Below are 19,836 nucleotides of genomic sequence, written 5' to 3'. Positions count from 1 at the left end.
GCTGGGCCAGCATTTATTGCCCATCCCTAACTGCCTTCCATTTCAGAGGACACTTAAGAGTTAACCACATTGCTGTGGGTCTGGAGTCACATATAGGCCAGACCGGGTAAGGACGGCAGATCTCTTTCCCTAAAGGACATTTGTGAACCCAGATGGGTTTTTCTGACAATCAACAATGCTTTCCCAATGAGCTAAGTCCTGAGCTTCTACGCAACAACCGCTGAAGTCAAGCTTCTCACCCATGACCCCACTCTCTCCTGCCCTTAGGCCTGAGGATTGCCCTCTTAGTACTCCAGATATCCATATCAGCAAAGAGCAGGCATCCCCTCCTCACTACACAAAGAAGGTGAGATTCCCCCATAACTTCCCACATACACCTTGCCAGAAACCTCAAGCAGTTCTAAGGTGCCAAAGGGCCCTTTTTTGTGGTCCAGACAATGACACCCTTTCCTTGGATCCCTTGTTTATTATTGCTAACAGACCCTAATAGCTCCTTCCAATTCTCCTAGACCCCAGGATACCCCACTGCTATGGCCACAGGAACATATGCTTCGAGGCATTGGAATTACCCCAATGCTGATACCCCAAAACCTCCATTGTTCTAGATCTGGGTTCGATATATTAGCAGATGTTAAAAACAGTCTGACTTCCTTGTAGTCTAATCAAAGGAAGACAGAATGTTAACCAGCTTCTTTACCTGTGACTTATGTGAACTGTTGTATTTCACTGCCACCTTGTTATGGGTCTCATCAAAAGTAGCATGACCTATGACTGTAATAAAAAAGCATGCATTAAAGCCTCTGAGAAAATCTTTAAAAGGCTATTATAATGTACCAGTCCAGTGAGCTTAATTATCTTCCAATAATTCTTACGTCTGTGTAAGTCTAAAAATGGAATTAAATCACACAACCGTTCTGTGTATTTTACTGGTACTGTATGTACTTAGCCATCCATGTATTATTTTTGAACCCAGAGCTTGTTAGCTAAACCCATTCCATTAGGAATGCATCGATAATTCAAAATGCATGCAGCATATTTGTCTCATGTCGACAGCAAACCACACAGCGTGAACATGCATTCGGCTCTGTTTTTGGAATACAGGTGAAACTTGGTTTTTTGGGGCCATGAGAACATTTAGTAAGACTTGTGTGAAACAGGAAGAGGCAACTCCTTGGCAAGGTATCGCCAAAACCTTTTAAAACGAAAACATTAACATCGTTTGTTTTTTCTTTAATGTGATGTGGGGCAAGGCCAGCAGTTGCTGTCATTACCCTTGAACCGAGTGGCTTGCTCGGCCATTTCTGAAGGCAGCTAAGAATCAACGGGCCAAATGGCCAAATGGCCTCCTTCTGCACTGCAGGGATTCTATGGGATTACCACTATGTCACCATCTTCCCACTGACTGGTGGAGTTGAGAGGAAAATATATTGGAATGGAAAACATTTATCGGTGGTACGATGGTAATGATACTGAAAGCAAAAACTTGCTATGTAAATAATAAAATCACTTAAAACTCCTGTAAAGTAGGAGGAGATTGGGATCTGATCATATCTGTAAAATCCAGCAATCTGGCCAAACAAACTGCCGAATATAATTCAAGTATATTGTGTTTAATTGAAGTTGAATTTATATTTTTACGTTGTAAAAATACTTTACTTAATGAAAAGTATTTGAAAAAGTTTAAAGTTTTTAAAGTTTATTTATTAGTCACAAGTAAGGCTTACATTAACACTGCAATGAAGTTACTGTGAAATCCCCCTAGTCGCCACAGTCCAGGTCAATGCACCTAACCAGCATGTCTTTCAGAATGAAAGGAGGAAACCGGAGCACCCGGAGGAAACCCACGCAGACACGGGGAGAATGTGCAAATTCCACACAGACAGCGACCCAAGCCGGGAATTGAACCCGGGTCCCTGGCGCTGTGAGGCTCAGTGCTAACCACTGTGCTACCATGCCACCCATTGCCACTGATGTACCTTGTCCTGAACCCATGTTTTTCCATAGAAACTAACAATTGATAGATCATTTATTTATGTTCAGCTGTTATGTACTTTGGGTGTGACATATTTTAATGGCAATTTTTGCATGTTCTGTAATCTCTGATTGTTATTATTCATTTTAGCATTATACTAACAGACTTAAACTAGGAGCCCCATCACATTCAAATGGCCAAATCTTCTCAAATCAACCAGTTAACAGAACTGCAGGAGAGAATTACTGGAGGGGCGCACAGTTTGCGGATCCATACAACAATAATATTATTTATGTAGCATCCCATGGCACTTTAGAGGAGTGTTGTCAGAACAACATTTGAAGCTATGTCTTATTGGGAGATAGTTGCAGTAAGACTTATTTGCTCTTATTCTCCAATCCCATTGGAATAAAGGCTAATATTTTCTTTCCTAATTGCTTGCAGCATCTGCACATCCACCTACTTTAGTTACATTGTAGGACAGATTATATATGAAGAAATAAATGGGCCTGTAAGAAAGGTACCACCATAATTATTTCAAAAAAATCCTTCTTTAAGTTGCTCCTTAAAAGTCACACCTTTTAATTGGACTATTCAAATTGGCAAAGAGAACCTGGAAAATGAGTTTATAGAGTGTATTTGGGTGTATTTTCTTAGCGTATGTAGTATGTTCCAAGGGGAAGGCTATCTTAGATCTGGTAATGAGCAATGAGACAGGATTAATTAATAACCTCATGATCAGGCAACCTTTAGGTGACAATGATTGTAACATGATGCAATTTCACATTTAGTTTGAAGAAGAGAAGCGTAGGTCAGAGACTAGTGCTTCAAACCTGAATAAAGGTGAATATAAGGGCATGAAGGCAGAGCTAGCAAAAGTGAACTGAGAAATTAGGACAGTGGAGATGCAGTGGCTGACTTTTAAGGGGATATTTAATAATTCTCAGAAAATATTTATCCCAATGAAAAAGAAAGACCCTTTGAGGAGGATTGCATCATCCGTGGCTAAGTAAGGAAGTTCAGGATAGTATCAAATTGAAAGAAACACTGCAAAACTCTGCAAAGAATAGGTCACAGATTGGTCAGATATTAAGAATCAACAAAGAGTGACTAAGAAACAATAAAGAGGGAGAGAGCAGAATATGAGAGAAAGCTGGCTAGATATATAAAAACTGCTAATAAGAGTTTCTGCGAATATTTACACAGAAGAAGAGTAACTAAAGCGAGTATTGGTCCTCTAGAGAATGAGTCTGGTGAATTGGTCATGGAAAACAAGGAAATGGCAGAGGGATTGAACAGATATTTGTGCTGAAATTCTACCACACCGCCCGCCACGGAATTGGAGTGGGCAAGGGGCGGACAACGGAAATGTCCATAGACCTCAGGTGGGAATTTGTGGTTTTGCTCGAGCAAGGCTGTAAAATCCCACCCTCTGGGTCTGATTTTATTGTAGACGACTTAGAAAAATTCCCAAAGTGACTTGAAAATTAAGAGGTGAAAGGGAGGGTGGAACTTAAAAACAATCACCACCAAAAGATACTGGAAAAGCTATTAAACCTAAAAACAGATAAGTCCCCAGGACCAGATGGCCTGCATCCTAGGATCTTGAAAGAAGTGGCTACAGAGATGATAGAGGCATCGGTTATAATCTTCCAAAATTCCTTTAATTCTCAGAAAGGCCCCAGCAAATTAGAAAATGTCATGTGTAACATCTTTATTCAAGAAAAGAGGGAGACACAAAGGGGGAAACTACAGGCCAGTTAGCCTAACATCTGCCTTCGGGAAATTGCTAATATCCATTACTAAGGAGATTATAGCGGGATACTTAGAAAATCATAAGGGCATCAGGCAGAGTGAGCATGGTGTTTTGAAAGGGAAAACTTGTTTCACCAATTTATTGGAGTTCTTTGAGGAAGTAACCTGTAAGGTAGGTAAAGGGAAGCTGGAAATGGATTTCCAGAAGGCATTTGATAAGATGCCACATCAAAGGTTACGATACAAGGTAAGGTAAGAGCTTGTGATGTAGGAGGTAACATATTAGCATGAATAAAGGATTGATTGGCCACCAGAAAGCAGAGAGTAGCGATAAATTGATCTTTTTTAGTTTGGCAAGCTTTATCTACTGGAGAGCCACAGGGATCGATGCAGGGGTCTCAACTGGAAGGATGAAGAAGTATATGGTAGCTAAATTTGCTGATGACACCAAGATAGGTAGAAAAATAAGTTGTCAAGAGGAGGTAAAATGTTTGTTAAGGGATATAGACAGGTTATGTGAGAGGGCAAAGATTTGACAGATGGAGTATAATGTGGGAAATTGTGAACTTGTTCACCTTGGCAGGAAGAATAGAAAGGCAGTCTATTGTTTAAATGGAGCGAGATTGCAGAACTCGGTGGTCCAAAGGCATTTGTGCGCCATTGTACATGAATCACAAAATGGAACGTCAAGTGATTGGAAAGGCAATGGCATGTTGCTGTTTATTGCAGGGAGAGTGGGATATAAAAGTAGGGAAGTTTTTGTTTCAGCAGCACAGGGTCTATCTGGAGTACTGTGTACAGCTTTATCTGAAAAAAGATATAATTACATTAGAAGCAGTTTAGATAAGGTTCACCTGAGTCATTGCTGTGATGAAGTGCAGATCTTATGAAAGGTTGAACAGGTTGGGCCCAAATCCCTGGAGCTGAGAAGAATGAGAGGTGCTCGGATTGAAATATCTAAGATTCTGAGAAGACAACAGGGTGGAATCTGGGAGAATGTTTCCTCTTGTGCAGGAGACTAGAACTAGGGGACACAGTTTAAAAATAAGAAGTTCCCCCTTTTAAGGTGGAGATGAGGAGAATTCTTTTCCTCAAGAGGATCATTAGTCTGTGGAATTCTCTTTCCCCAGGAGGACGATTCCAGGGTTATTGAATTGGATCAGGGCTGAGTTAGACAGATATTTGATAGACAAGACAGTTGAGGGTGATGGGGGGCAGACAGGTAATTGCAGTTGAGGCCATGACTAGATCAGCCATGATTTTAGTGAATGGCGGAGTGGACACAAAGGTCAAAAGGCCTATTCCTGCTGTGAAATCCATGTCCCTCTGTTCTTTGATTTGTTTATAAGGTTACTCAGGTCCAAAATTGCTGAGTTTCTTACCATTGGAAAAATATTCAATTTTTCTTCCGAAAATGGATAACTTCACACTCCACCGCATTTTATTCTACTGCCATGTTCTTGCCCACTCACTTTACCTATCCATATCTCTTTGCAGCCTATGTGTCCTCACAGTTTATTTTCCCATCTTACTCTATATTGAGCCAGCAAACTTGGATACATTACACAAGGTGCCTTCACCTTAGATATTGGTATGGATTGTAAGTAGCAGAGGCTCAAGTGCTGATTGTTGTCAAACCCACCAGATTTGGCTGCCAACTCTGAAACGATCTGTTTATTCCTACTCCTTGTTTTCTATCAATTAACCAATCCTCAATCCATGTTAAGGAAATACTTCCAGTCCATGAACCATGATTTTGTGTAATAATCTCATGTGCGACATCTTATTTGAAAAGCCAAATACATTACATCCACTGGTTCCCCATTATCTAGCCTGCTAGTTACAACCTCAAAAACCACTGTCAGATTTGCCAGAACACCATTTGCATTTCATAAATAAAAACGAAAAGCGCTGGAAATACTCAGCAGGACTGGCAGCAACTGAGTTGACGTTTGCGTTGAATGTGACTTCTTCAGAACAGCTGTGAAAGGCACTATATAAATGCAAATCTTAACTGTGCCGGAGGTACATTTAATGCTGTAAATGGTGAGGGGTTTCTCAGGATAGCGGTTAAACATATATGGGTAAAGAGGTGATAACCCTTTTTCGTATTGGGATTGTTTTACTCCGAAACTTGCGTACAAGCAGCTTGTACCTAACACTTAATAAGTCAGTGTTCATGTTGATTTTTCAGCAACTTGCGATGGATAATTTGCAGTCTGTTAATCCAGAACTGACCACCAGAGGGAGCTTCTTTACCCAGCTTCTGAATTTGAAGTCAGTTCCAACAGCTTGCCTCTACATTGCGATGATCGTTCTCTCCACCTACTGGCAGAAATATACAAAACCACTGGAGATGCAGAAGGTGAGAATGTTGCTTCCTCACAATGTGGCTGCTGCATAAGCTGGATAAAGTTCACTCGTGTCCAGTGGCCATAGGAGTGGACAGCAAGTTATTGCAAATTAATTTGGTTGATATGTGATATCATATTGTGTTGTCTGGCATTCACAATGAAATAAAGGCATTGTGACAGCTAGGAATGTGGCATTTAAACAACAAGCAATTCTTTCATCGTCACAGGGAAATCTGAACATATTTATTACCCTCTCCTTGAACTCAGTTTAAAAACTGAACTTTGTTTCTGATCCACAAATTCCCACTTTGTTTTTGATGAGATTTGTTTGCAACCATTCCACGACATTAGAACATGGGAGCATTGACTTGAAATGTTAACTCTGTTTTAACTTTGTCTGACCGGCTGAGTATCTCCAGTATTTGCTGTTTTTAACATCAGACTGTTTCTGTCCAATGAGTTGCTGTGCCGTGTTATCAAAGTTCTGTTCGCTACAGTCACTATTCTTGACAAAAACATTAAAGTAACCGGGTGGCATGGTAGCACAGTGTTTGGCACTGCTGCCTCACAGCTCCAGGGACCTGGGTTCAACTCCCGGCTTGGGTCACTGTCTGTGTGGAGTTTGCACATTCTCCCCGTGTCTGCGTGGGTTTCCCCCTGGTGCTCCGGTTTCCTCCCGCAGTGCAAAGATGTGCGGGTTAGGTGCATTGGCCGTGCTAAATTGACCCTTGGTGTCCTGGGATGAATAGGTTAGAGGGATTAGTGGGGTAAATATGTGGGATTGCGGGTATAGGGCCTGGATGGGATTGTTGTCGGTGCAGACTCGATGGGCCGAATGGCCTCCTTCTGCACTGTAGGGATTCTATGCTTTGATTTAACCACAATATTAATACACAGGTGTTTCCAAAAAGTGTTTCCAACAGCGCTAATTATCAAAGAAGTGCTAACTAATTTTTAATTTCATTAGTTAGTTTATATTGCCAGTCCCATATGCTGCAGATGGCTTGGAAATCAAACTGGTTAGCAAGTGTGCTGTTGAAATAAAATTTAACCAGGAATAAATATCACGATGAAGTAATTGGAAAACATCAAATAAGAATGTTTTGTGTTTTGTTTATATTTAGATAACGTCCAGCACTAAAACCAGCAGGTTGATGTACCCCTCTGGCTGGAGTTATGTTCCCGAATTCCACTGCTCTGGTGGAGGAGAAGGAATACAGCTGTGCAAAGGCACGATTAATAATCTAAGTTAATAGATGGGGCAGTCATCTCTGTTCTATCATTAAAAATTCAAAGGGAGCTGCCTGAGGCTTTTCCTAACATATTGGCCGCAGATCTTTCCTAATAATTCAGTTGGTAAATGCTCAGGGCGTTGTAGAATTGAGCCATGCAAATCGGAAAGAGCCCAGGATTGAACCTCCGCCTATGCATTAAGATTAAGGTTCTCTCAGCCAGTGGAATAATAGGGCACCGGCCCTAACTATGTGGCTGGGGACGAGAGGGTTACACTTACTTATTACTATCCAGAAACCTCCTGCTAGAAAAGTGTGTGCGTGCTTTTATTTTTGCTAGCAGCTGAAAAGTGGATCAAGCTTAGCTCTGACCCTCCCCGCCACCCTCACCCCCCACACCTCCCCCACTCCCTCCCCGCCACCCTCACCCCCCACAACCTCCCCATCTGTGGTTGAACAGCCAGCAAATGCTCGCTAATGAAGAATGACCACTTGAATGGCATATCAGAAAGGGGTACCCACTGCGGACGTAAAGTCTAGTGAGAATTTGTACCTTCTGCTACAGGGGAGAGGAATGTGTGCTATCGTACTGGTTTATCTACCCATTTGATGCTGTGCTGTTTTGTAATCTGTCAAAACAGTAGGTTAACATTTTTTTCCCCTGGATTTCAAGACTTGTAAAAATGATTGTTTAATTGGCCATTGATTTTTAAATTTAATTTTGTTCATTTAACAATAAGTCCGTGGGTGTATGAAGTTTTAAGGAAAATGTTTCTTTAATTCACCTCATGTCCCAAACTTTGCAACCCGACATTGAGGGAACCAGGCTTGTTGGGATGGTTGATAACACATTTTTCTTTCTGTAGTGTAGCGGTATCGTTGCTGCCACTGCCTTGGTTGTAAGAAGCTGGTACAGCAGCACAGCTATATCCCTAGGTAGCTGCTTCAGAAGCTTTGAACTGTCAGTGTCCGAGGGCAAATGCATTGTGCATTTCAGCCTTGGTTATGAATTAAAATTGCTTCTATCCAGTGTTTTATTTCATCACTAACAGCTGCAGTTGGCGAATAGGTGCAGTATATTCAGTTGCCAGCCAAGGCTCAGTTGGTAGCACTCTTGCCTCTGTGTCAGAAGGTTATGGGTCCAGCTTTTACTCCGGGACTTGAGCATGTGAATCTAGGTTGACACCCCAGTGCAATACTTGAGGGAGTGCTGCACTGTTGGAAGTGCCATCAGTTCAAGTAACCAACCCTGTATTTCCTTTTGGGACATAACAGATCCCATGGCATTATTCAAAGCAGGGCAGGGCGGTTTCTCTGTAGCGTTTAACCATTGTGACTAATAAAAACAGATTATCGAGTCATTGTCACATTTCTATTTGTGGGATCTTGCTGTTCAATTGGCTGCCATATTTCCTACATTACAACAGTGACTACACTTCAAAAGTACTTCATTGGCTGTGAAATACTTTGGGATGTCCTGAAAGGTGCTGCAAAAGTGCATATTCTTTCTTTTTTTTCTAATTTTCTTGTACTCTTTATGCATGGTGTGTTAACTTTTAAATAGCGCTAATCTTCTGAGTTAGTCATTCAGCCCCTCAGCAAGGCTGACTGTTTTGTACCAGTGCTGAGTAGGACTTGTTATAGCTGCATGTTTTATCACTGCTGTGCCAGTGATCACTTTTAAACTTGACCAGGTTCATGTTAAACTTTATTTAAAAATGTATTAAGGTTAGTATCAGTTTTGGCAGCTGTATGTATTTTTTAATTATTATTCTCGCTGTTATATTTGACAAAAAGCAGTTCTGAGCCCTGTTGATATGTCTATTTGCTATTTTCCCACTTGGGTAATACTGTACATGAATGATTCATGCCTAACATACATAATGCATAATTAAATCACAATTTGATGGAGTGGAATTTATTAATTGTGAAGACACATGTGTTTCTGTAATACACTAATTTATTTCTATAGTTTTTATTGCCACATTGCTCACTCAGCTGTAATCAGCTGCTGTGTTGAGTTCCTAAGTAACAGTTGCACATTGTTGCAACAAATTATCTGCAAGAACATGCTAAATACAGGCAGGGCGTGTTAATATACTGATTGGTGCAATATGTTTTTTTTCGAGAAAAGTTATTGTGTTAATTACAGTAACAGTGGCAACTTGATCATTTGTCCTTGCTTGTCAAAACCAAATTCTGATAGATTAATGAGGTTGATGGATTGCGGATTGTGCTGGGTAGTTCATGTAGATTATAAATAAGGCCTTGTGTTAACAGTCTGAGTGAAAATGGAAACATTAATATTAATTAAAACCCCTTTTTTGATTAGGGCAGACTGATAAAACACAAAACCTATATTTTAAGTTTGAACTTTCCAACAAAGGATTGGTGGAGTCGCTTTCAAGATGGGTGTGTGTGTGCATGCGTGCGTGTGTGTGCTGGTGTGTGTGTGTGCGTGCATGTGTGTGCTGGTGTGCGTATGTGTGCATGCATACATGCGTGTGTGTGTGTGTGCACGTGTGTGTTGCATTGTGTGTGTCACACAGCATCTTGGATCAGAGGAGCTACTCTGCCAATGTAACTGTTCCCAGCCGAAATACATACTTGGGAGCAAAACTAAAATCCTTCTGGTTAAAATTGCAATGCAATATAGCCCAAAATATGGGGGGTGGATGTGGATCTTTCTGAAAACTGTAACAATTCTTCCTGTGTAAGTGTATAAAATACTTCAGCATTAATATAAAGAACACATTTATTCAGCTGATAGCTCTAACAGAGTGATTATTTATCATTCTAATCCTGTGTTAACTAATAAAATACATTTTAACTCGAACCATTGGAAGAAAACAAAAAGTACAGGGTTTTATTTGATAAAAGTTGAAGTTTAATCCTTGCATTTGATTTGTAGGATCTTTTTCAACAATCACTGGCTAACGAGTATGATTGGTCACCTCAGAAGCTCTGCGTCATTGGTCATGGGTTCTGTGAGTCCGTGCGTGGCTGATGAACCCCATCCTAGAACCACATCTCTAACCGCACACTCGGCAGGTGTTTCTGGGAGGTGGAGTTGGTGTGTGGGCTTTAGATCACTGGGATTCCTTTCTCAGGCTCCTTTCCTGGACCTCTTGCCATCAAATGTTCTCTAAAATGTCTGTCCCTTCAATCAGGGGGTTCCTTCAGAGCAAGGGTCTCCCAGGTGATAACATCTATGTTGTGTTTCTTGAGGTGAGCCTTCAGGGTGTCTTTGAAGCACTTCCTTTGTCCTTTTCTTGCTCAAGTGCCTTCCTTGAGCTGAACAAAGAAGATTTGCTTTGGCAGTTGGGACTCTGTTCTGTTAAGCACGTGGCTGGCTCAGCAGAGTTGGCCTCGGATGATCATGGTACTGATGCTGATGCTCTTGGTACCTTCAAGGACATTGATGTCAGTATGTCAGTCCTCCCAGCTGTTGTGGAGAATCCATCTCAGACAGTGTTGATGGTGCCTCTCCAAGGCCTTGAGATGGCGCCTGTATGCAGTCCCAAGTTTCTGAGCCGTGTAGAAGAGTTGGGAGGATGGTTGCTGTGTACACGAGGATCTTGGTATCAGCACGGATCTCACAGTCATCAAATCATAAAATCCTACAGTGTAGAAGGAGGTCATTCGGCCCGTTGAGTCTGCACCAACCGCTATCCCACCGAGGCCCTATCCCCATAACCCCATGCATTTACCCTAGCTAGTCCCCCTGACACTAAGGGGCAATTTAGCATGGCCAATGCACCTAACCTGCACATCTTTGGAATGTGGGAGGAAACCGGAGCACCCGGAGGAACCCACTCAGACACGGGGAGAACGTGCAGACTCCGCACAGACAGAGACCCAAGCTGGGAATTGATCCCTGGCGCTGTGAGGCAGCAGTGCTAACCACTGTGCCACCGTGCCGCCCTCATCTTCACCCTTAGGCATCCAAAGATGGTGCTCACGGAATGGATCCGATGTTGGATCTTCACGTCAATGTCAGCCTTAGATGAGAGTGGCTCCCTCAGTAAGGGAAATGCCTCACATGTGGGAGGATTTCTCCACTGAGGGAGAGACGGGATCTTTCGCTGGGGTGGGTTGGAAAAGGACTCGAGTCTTCCTGAGATTGAGGCTGAGACCAATTCTTTGGTCTACTTCCACGAAGGCATCAAGCATGACTTGGAAATTCTCTTCCGAAAGAGCAGAGATTTTGTTGTCATCCGCATACTGAATTTTCATGAGCAATGTTAGTGCCATTTTCTTTTTGGATTTCAACTGGTTGAGATTGAAAAGTTTTCCATCCATCCTATAGACAATGTCCAGTCCAGTGGGAAGCTTGTTCTTGACAAGGTGAAGGATAATGGTGATGAAGATGGAGGAAAGGGTGGGGTGACAATCACCTCTGCTTGACCCCAGTCTTGACCTCGAAGATTTCTGCCATATTTCCGCTGGTGAGGACTGCCAGCAGCAGCATCTTGTGGAGGAGTTGGAGGATGCATAGATCCCGCAAAATTTATTGGGGTATTCAATAGGTGCAGAATACTTAAAGTCCTGTCAAGTAATACTAGAGTATTTCCATAAAACAACCTATCCTATCCATCGTTATGATTGACAGATAGCTCATACCAAAATGATTGAGTTTGTATCAAAAGCCGAATCATTAATTTGGATGTTAGTAGGGGAGACAGTAGCCTAGTGGTAATTTCACTGGACTGGTAATCCAGAGGCCCAGACTAATGCTCTGGGGGCATGGGTTCAAATCCCATCAGTGGAATTCAATTAAACTTAATTAATAAATCTGGAATATAAAGCGAATCTCAATAAACTATCACTGATTGTTGTATCTGCTTCACTAATGCCCTTTAGGGAAGGAAATCTGCCATCTTGCCCGGTCTGGCCACGTGTGACTCCAGACCCACAGCAATGTGGTTGACTCTGAACTGCCCTCTGGAATGACCTAGCAAACCATTCAGTTCAAAGGCAATTAGCGATGGGCAGCTAACGTTGTCAGCGGCACCCACAGACCATGAAAGAATAAAAATATATACTTTTGTGAATTGAGTTGAAAAGTTTTTATTTAGAATCAGCATTTATACTAAACTGTTGGCTGCTTTCTGCATTTGCTGACAGTACACTTGACTCACTGATGTCCTTTCCTGCCTCTCCCTCTCTCCCCCTGCTTTCATATTAATGTGGTTTAAAAGTAATAAAGCAGTAAATCTGGTGTCAAAGTTACATGCTTATGAATAACAGGGAGACAATAGTAAACTACACGGAAAGTGTTACATAGTCAGTTAGAGAGGTATAAACATTTGACATCGGCCATCTTGTCTAAATCTGTTTGATAAATTCAGCCTGGTTCTGAAATCCCTTTTTTCCTGGGGCTATTGATTTCAATAGTGCGGCAGAATATGATACATTATCTGAGTTAGTATTGGACGCACTGTTACATAGTTATATTGCTAATGGCTCCCTTGCTTCCCATACACTTAAAAAATAGTTTAATTTTAGACTTTAGTAATGTTGTCGCAATGTGTTTCTTTCCTTTTCTTTCTAAGCAATAGCCACATCTGATTTATTCCTAATGGACTGTTTAGAATAATATCACCCATTTTATACAGAGTTTGAGCTGCAGCTTGCATTGTGAGCATTTGTTTATTTCACTGTAATAAATGTTGTTTCAGAAAATTAGAATGTTGAATATTACATGTGCAAAAAAGAGCGTAGACTGAGAATAAAACACAAAAGCCTCGGTGTTTTCAGATTGTCTTTTGAATAATTTGAAATTCAAATACTGTAATATGGTGCCAAAGTACCATCAAGCATACAATGGGAGGACATGACTTCAAGGGATGCAGTAGCATATCTACACCAACAAAGATTTTTTTTTCCCTCCCCACTCCATTGCTGTCCCTGCAGGAGAGGGTAGGCAGGCAACCTGTTTGTAGACTTTGTCACCGTCGCTCAATAATTGACTGAACAGAAATTCCTCTGCTGACTCCCCTCTCAGTTTTTTCTCCCCCCATCTCTCTAATGGCAAGTCGTCAGCCAGGATTGGAAATTCAGTGTCAGATAAAAGTGCAGGCGTAAACTCATGGCGTGATACTCCATAGCTCAGCATGTTGAAGATGGCAGAGCTGCAGAGCTGAACCATATAGTGGCTGTTTGTTTGGGGAGCTGGCTTGAGGATGATTATTAGCTACAGTTCCTGTTTGGCTGGCATTGAGTTATGAGGCAGTTATTCAATTGAGAATTTTTGGCAGTGCCATAAAGACAGAGAACAAAGCTCATGCACTCTGTGAATGCCAGTTATACCTCCATATTGAATTACTGCTGCAAATTTGTTACCAGCTAATTATTCTTTCTAACATATTGATCTTCTGTGGTCATTGCTCAAGAAAGATAAAATAGAAGTCTCTTTTCTTTCAACCGTCTCTTATTCTTTTTGACTCTCTTCTGTTCTCTCTAGCTCCTTTTTGTGTTCTACAGTTCTCCCACGCTTCTCTTATTGTGATGTCTGGCTCTTTTCCATACTTTTCTCTTACTCTTCCAAGAGCTTGGAATGGAAAGTTGAGCCCACGGAGCAATGGCCAGAGTGGAGGGATGAGTTGGACCTTGGGTCTGCTGGAGATGGCGGAGGGGAGAGAAGCTGAGGTGACAGCATTTGAGTTTCCTGGCTGATTGGATTGAGAATTTGGCGCACGCTAAAGGGTGGAGTTTGGAGTTTGAATAACGGGATCTGGCACTTTGAGCATTTTCTAGGGGTCATAAAACAGCTATCAGGAACCGGGAGCATGGGGCTTGCCAAGGAATTTAATGCAGAGGATGTTAGTGTATGTACTAAAGTGGATTGAAAGACATTGGTGTTACAGTGCTGCATCAACACCAGCATGATATCAAAGCAAATTTCAGTGTAAACTTGGAAGTAGAGAAGGGAAGCATGTGTGGGTGAAAAGCTTGCGTGATGGGATATCTAAATTTTGTGAAGTTTTTGATGGTTGAATATAGTCGCCAAACTTATGTTACAGATGATGGTTATTGATTGATTGGTTGATTTTTCTTTTATCATATATTGACTTTTACTGGGATTAAAGATCCCAATTTGCTTTCTGTTAATTGAGCATGACTGATACTTTCCCAAGTCTTGAAGTGACAGGTCAGGTGCAAAACGTTCAATTAAACAGAGTGTACAGCTTATTTTCAGCGCACAATTCACACTTTGATTCATTCATAGTGGTACCAGCCAAGTCAGATATTATTAAAGCATGTTGACGAGAGTAGAAGTTATTTGGCATCATGTAATTGGCCCCCTATTTTGTTGTAACACCATCCAGCTCTACAACCATTCAAGAACTCCATGTTCCCCCAACTCTGGCCTCTTCTGAATTTTCCAATTCCAATGTCTCCCTATTGTCAGCTGTGCCTTCAGCTGGCTGGGCCTCAAGCCCTAGCTTTCCCTCCTTTAACCTCGCCATCTGCTCCTTTAAGATACTTATTGTAACCTACCTCTGAGCAAGCTTTTGACACCTGCCCTAATGTTTCCTTTGAGTTGGATTGAACTTTTGTCTGATTAAGCCCTGGAAACTTTTGCACCAATAAATGTGCTGCATAAATGTGAGATGTTGTTAGTAAGAGATTAATCTGAGCCCTTTCTTAGATTATAAAACATTTATTATTCAGAAAAGCTTAATGAGTATCATGATTTCATAATTTCCTTGAATTAGAAATGTGTTAGTGCATCTGACATACTTTTTGTATTTTCTTGAACTGAACATTGCTGTCCTAAGAGATCGGTGCTCACAGTGGAAGTATGAGATGGGAAAGTTCTTCAGTGCGCTTGAAGGGCTGAATTGCCTACTCTTGCTCCTAATTCCTACGTTCCTAACATTATTTGCCACCTGTGGAAGTGCGATTGTCACTTGGGGCCGCATTCAACATCCAGGTTTGCAAAGCTGGTGTGCCACTGCAATGAGTTGTTTTTGGATCACTATAAATCGTTACCAGTCACAAGGTGTTCATTTGACTGAGGGAAAGATCTGAATCTTCAGTGAAGTTGGCTAGGTGGCTCGAGCGTGATATGGTGGTACAGTGGTTAGCACTGCTGCCTCACAGCGCCAGGGACCCGGGTTCGATTCCTGGCTTGGGTCACTGTCTGTGCAGAGTCTGCACGTTTTCCCCGTGTCTGCGTGGGTTTCCTCCGGGTGCTCCGGTTTCCTCCTACGTCTGAAAGGTGTGCTGGTCAGGTGCATTGACCATGCTAAATTCTCCCTCAGTGTACCCAAACAGGCGCCGGAGTGGGGCGACTAAGGGACTTTAACAATAACTTCATTGCAGTGTTCATGTAAGCCTATTTGTGACACTAATAAATAAACTTAAAATGAAGCCAATAGTGCGGGTTTAATCCCTGTATTGACTGTGGTAGTTGATGGAGGCCCTGTCTCCTCACCTTGCTCCATACTAGTGAATCATAGAATTCCTACAATCCAGAAGGAGGCCATTTGGCCCATTGAGCCTGTACCAACCACAATCCCACCCGGGCCCTATTCCCGTAACAGCACACATTTATCCTGCTAATCCCCCACATTCTAGGGTCAAATTAGCATAGCCAATCAACCTAACCAGCACATCTTTGGACTGTGGGAGGAAACCGGCGGAAACCCACGCAGACACTGGGAGAATGTCTGTGTGGAGTTTGCACAGTGACCAAGGCCGGAATTGAACCTGGGCCCCTGGCGCGGTGAGGCAGCAGTGCTAACCACTGTGCCGCCCACGTGATGGCTCAAGTGGTGCCCCTCAAGCTACATATAACTAATTATCTTTCTGTAATGGAGAGAGCCGCCGATGATCTTTTGTGATTACCTCCACAAATCAGTGTTTGTGAGGGACTCAATTATCTTCCCTTTATAATATCCAATCCAGTTTGAAAACTGTATCTCTGAAATTTACCATTTCAAAATTCTGATGTATTCTAATCCTGAACTAACTTGTGCAGTGTGAGAATTTCTGCCATTTCAGACCACTTTATCTCCAATAATTCCTTCAACACCTTAGAGTGAGCAGCTGAACCCTGTTAAATCCATATAGCTGCTCCCTAAACAGTGCCTAACCTTTTCTCCTCCCAAAAACAGTCTCTTTGGATCAATATTTCTCTAAACTGGAAGTAAAAGTAATCAATTTGCATTTTGCTTTTGCAACGCAGACCATCTGGCCAATCTGCAGTATTTCTCCACAAAATAATTTAAGAAAACTGCTGATTGAGAGCACATTTCACACAGAAGAATTCTACCTTTCTAAATTATGCTGCTATTTTTCAGCACATCCTCCTGATAGGTTAGCAATGTTTGGTGTGCTGAGTATTATGATTTGTATAATTTACAGTGATTTTATGCTTGCAGTAGCAGGACTTAATATTCCTTTTCTAATTGAAAATATTTATTCCGAGTTCATAGTTTGAATTACTATTAGCTATGGATGACTTTTAAGTGAATATTGCTTGCCTTCAATCAGATTTTGTTGTATTTTAGGCTTAATGAGGCATAACAATGTGGCTGTTAGCATTAAAGAGGTAGTGACATTTTCCGACTCCATCATATATATGTTTATATTTATAAACCACGCATAAAAATATACTGAGGTTTACCATCAAAATGAAAAGGCTCTTATTGCAGAAGATACAGGACAGGCTCTTCACTTGTATTGTGTAGCAGTGCAGTTTAGCAATCATGAATCCTATTTTATTACTGAAGTGGATAATTTATAATCTGCATTTGCAACTCAAGGCGTCGGGTTATCTGGGAGACTTCCTGCTGCAAATACAAATGCGATTCCTACCGTACATACATAGGCTATCTCCTAATAAAGCCAGGGTTCAACCAGAAACTATTGACCTATTTCCAGTCCCAACAAAGGACAATAAAGGAGCCCGTCACCTTGACCCAGGAAAATCCCGAGAATTATTGTTAAATATCTCAATCCTCTGTCAGCATGTGGTTGCCAATGTGCGCACAGCCAGACTGACAACCCAAATTGTGCCAAAATGTTCTGCGTTGGCAGGTTCACAGATTACATTTGTATACCGGATTGAAAGTATTAGAACTGGATGCACATCTTGCAAATGTTGTTCCCTTATAAGTTCCACATTCAGAATGAAAAGAGCCTTTGTGAGACCTGTAAGGCTCCCAGTAGAAACAGTGTAGTGCTAAGGTAGTGCTATGATTGGCAAGCAGGTGTAACTATAGTGTCATAAGTTTACATGAGCAGTTGCCACTATAAATCTGGACATAGGAACTTATATTGGAAGTGTAAAAGTAAGAATATAGGATTTTAAAATAGCAACTAAATTATGTCTACATATCTTAGCCCAATTATCCCCCGCTCTCTAACCCCTCTTCACTCCAAGGCTCAGGTGAGTCTTGCCCAATAAAGCCAGGAGCAAGTACTTTATGTGCCAAACTACAGGATAGTCCAGTGTCTTGGATGGCAGAGGAAGCACCCAGGAAACTAGGAGACTGGAGTTTCTCAATGAGAACTGTAGCCAATATATCAGCCCTTTAAGGATTAATAATTAATATGAAACCATTAATAATTCAATATGTCAATTTCCAACATTAATTGCACCTTTTAATTAAACACTATTAGCTATAACGGTGTCAATTTGAATATTTATTCGCCACAAATTTTATGAACTCTAATTTCAAAAGGCAAATATTACATTTTGGATTCTATGAGTTGAGGAATTATTGTGCACGATATTAGCATATGAACACTTAATGTAGCATCGCTTTATCCAATTTAACAGCTTATTTCAACTAAGAATAAGTTAATGCCTCTGTTAAATAGTGCACAAACAGATGTCAAGTGAATGTGTTAAGGGTTCGCACACAATTTCTTGGCTGTGGTGCTTTGATTCCTAACAAAACGTAACTAGTTAAATGTAGGTCCTCTAATCTATATCCAGCACCTTATCATCCTGTGGTTTCCGAGAATGATATTCCTGAAAAGTTGATTATTAATTCTGCAGTAAATCTGCACGGGTGACACTGGAAGATTTTTGGGCTGGAGTATTTGAGATATCCCATTTCTATTGTTCTTCATTAACACTGACCTCGTCACTGGGCCAATCATCTCACTTTGATGCAGTGCCTCTAAGCCTTTCACAACAGGAAACAAGGGCACAAAAAAAATGACCCTGTATGTTATCAGAAATGGCAAGGGTATGAGTTACAGATGTAATTACCTTGCTTTTGGCACCTCTTGGTTTTTAGCCACTCAGAGACAAACTGGGTCAAAGGCAACATGCAATTGAATAGTTCTGAATCTAATCTTAATTCTAATCTCTTGCAGTGCATTTCAGAGGTAGATTTTATTGAATTGGGCAGGATTCACCGGCAATAAGAGTGTCATTCACTGCCATGGAGGTTGGTTTCACAGAGCAGCCGGGGAAGCATGCCTTTCATGGCACTTTGGTGATTCCAACTTTCCAAATGGGCACCCTGAAAGTTTATTAATTTTACATGCAAAGTTAGTTCAAGTACACGTGAGGACAAAGCTGCATAAATCCTTTCTGTGCCTGCATCATAGCTACAAGCTTTGATGTTTTAAAATGTCCGTTGCTGCTGTATATCTGCTGCTTTCTGGATGTTGCTTCCTGACAGCTGCTGCAGTCCCAGGAGAGGCCTAATTTATTACCCTGATGCTCTCTTTCTCTGTAATGGATATGGTATTACAGTAGGTTCCATTATTGTTGTTATTTGGAGGTCACTGTGACCTTGTCTCGCGGTAAGAGAAAGATTAAAAACTCAGCCTTCTCTACGCTGTAATTCTAGTTAGATAGGGAAAAGATGGGATACCCAAAATTAATTGAATGACATCTTGTGCTAGATACACATGAAAATTAGAGACCAGTCACACACATTTTCGATGAGGGGTAGAATGTCAACTTAACTCAGTATTAATTATGGATACCCTCTACATCAATGCCTGGTCTTTAATCTCAGCATGTTGTAGCTTGACTTGACTCCAGCAGCAGGCCAGCAACCAGTAAGATATTTACCTGAGCACTTTATTGCTTTTTAAAACCGAGTTTATTTGTCAGCTGGATATTACCAACTGAAAGTTGCATATTGCAGTGCAGTCACCATGTCATTGTAATACTTGTCCCTCAATTCAGATGCCCGTGAACAGTCAGCACATGTGATATGTCTTCAAGGCAAGCTTAGCATCTTGTACTTAGTACCGCTGTCACACGGAGGTGAGAGCCGCTGATTACATTCTGTGCCTGGGCAGATAAAAGTATCTTTTACTCCAGAAACACTTAAAGACTTGTGCAGCTTTGGAAAAAAGTTCAATTTCTCATCAGTGCCATCTGTAAAGGTCTCTCCCCGCCCCCCCCCCCCAACCCCACCCCCCACCGACACAGTGTTCCCCCAAGATCATTATCCTGATTATTACTGAGAAGAGTGGGAACAGGAGGTTTGTTGCAGGCTGATGCTTTTGCACTGTTCCCAACTTGCCTTTCTGTGTTGGA

The 19,836-nt window shown here is 41.5% G+C and overlaps 1 protein-coding gene across 5 annotated transcripts in view; it reads left to right on the top strand.

The window, feature by feature from the left end:
- The window catches only part of LOC144480259 (very long chain fatty acid elongase 5-like), a 41,327-nt gene that overhangs the window by 16,381 nt on the left and 5,110 nt on the right, over positions 1-19,836 (top strand). For 4 of the 5 annotated variants that reach the window (XM_078199569.1, XM_078199570.1, XM_078199568.1 and 1 more), the window contains one exon: positions 5,922-6,092. In XM_078199569.1, the coding sequence (XP_078055695.1) occupies positions 5,931-6,092 (162 nt within the window). In that variant the 5' untranslated portion in view covers positions 5,922-5,930. Of the gene's footprint in view, positions 1-2,473; positions 2,493-5,921; positions 6,093-19,836 lie in introns of those variants that run through there. The other variant, XM_078199572.1, reaches the window with a different exon arrangement.

This window comes from Mustelus asterias, chromosome 28, assembly GCF_964213995.1.
Source record: "Mustelus asterias chromosome 28, sMusAst1.hap1.1, whole genome shotgun sequence".
NCBI lineage: Eukaryota > Metazoa > Chordata > Chondrichthyes > Carcharhiniformes > Triakidae > Mustelus > Mustelus asterias.
This window is presented reverse-complemented; position numbering and strand designations above follow the sequence as displayed.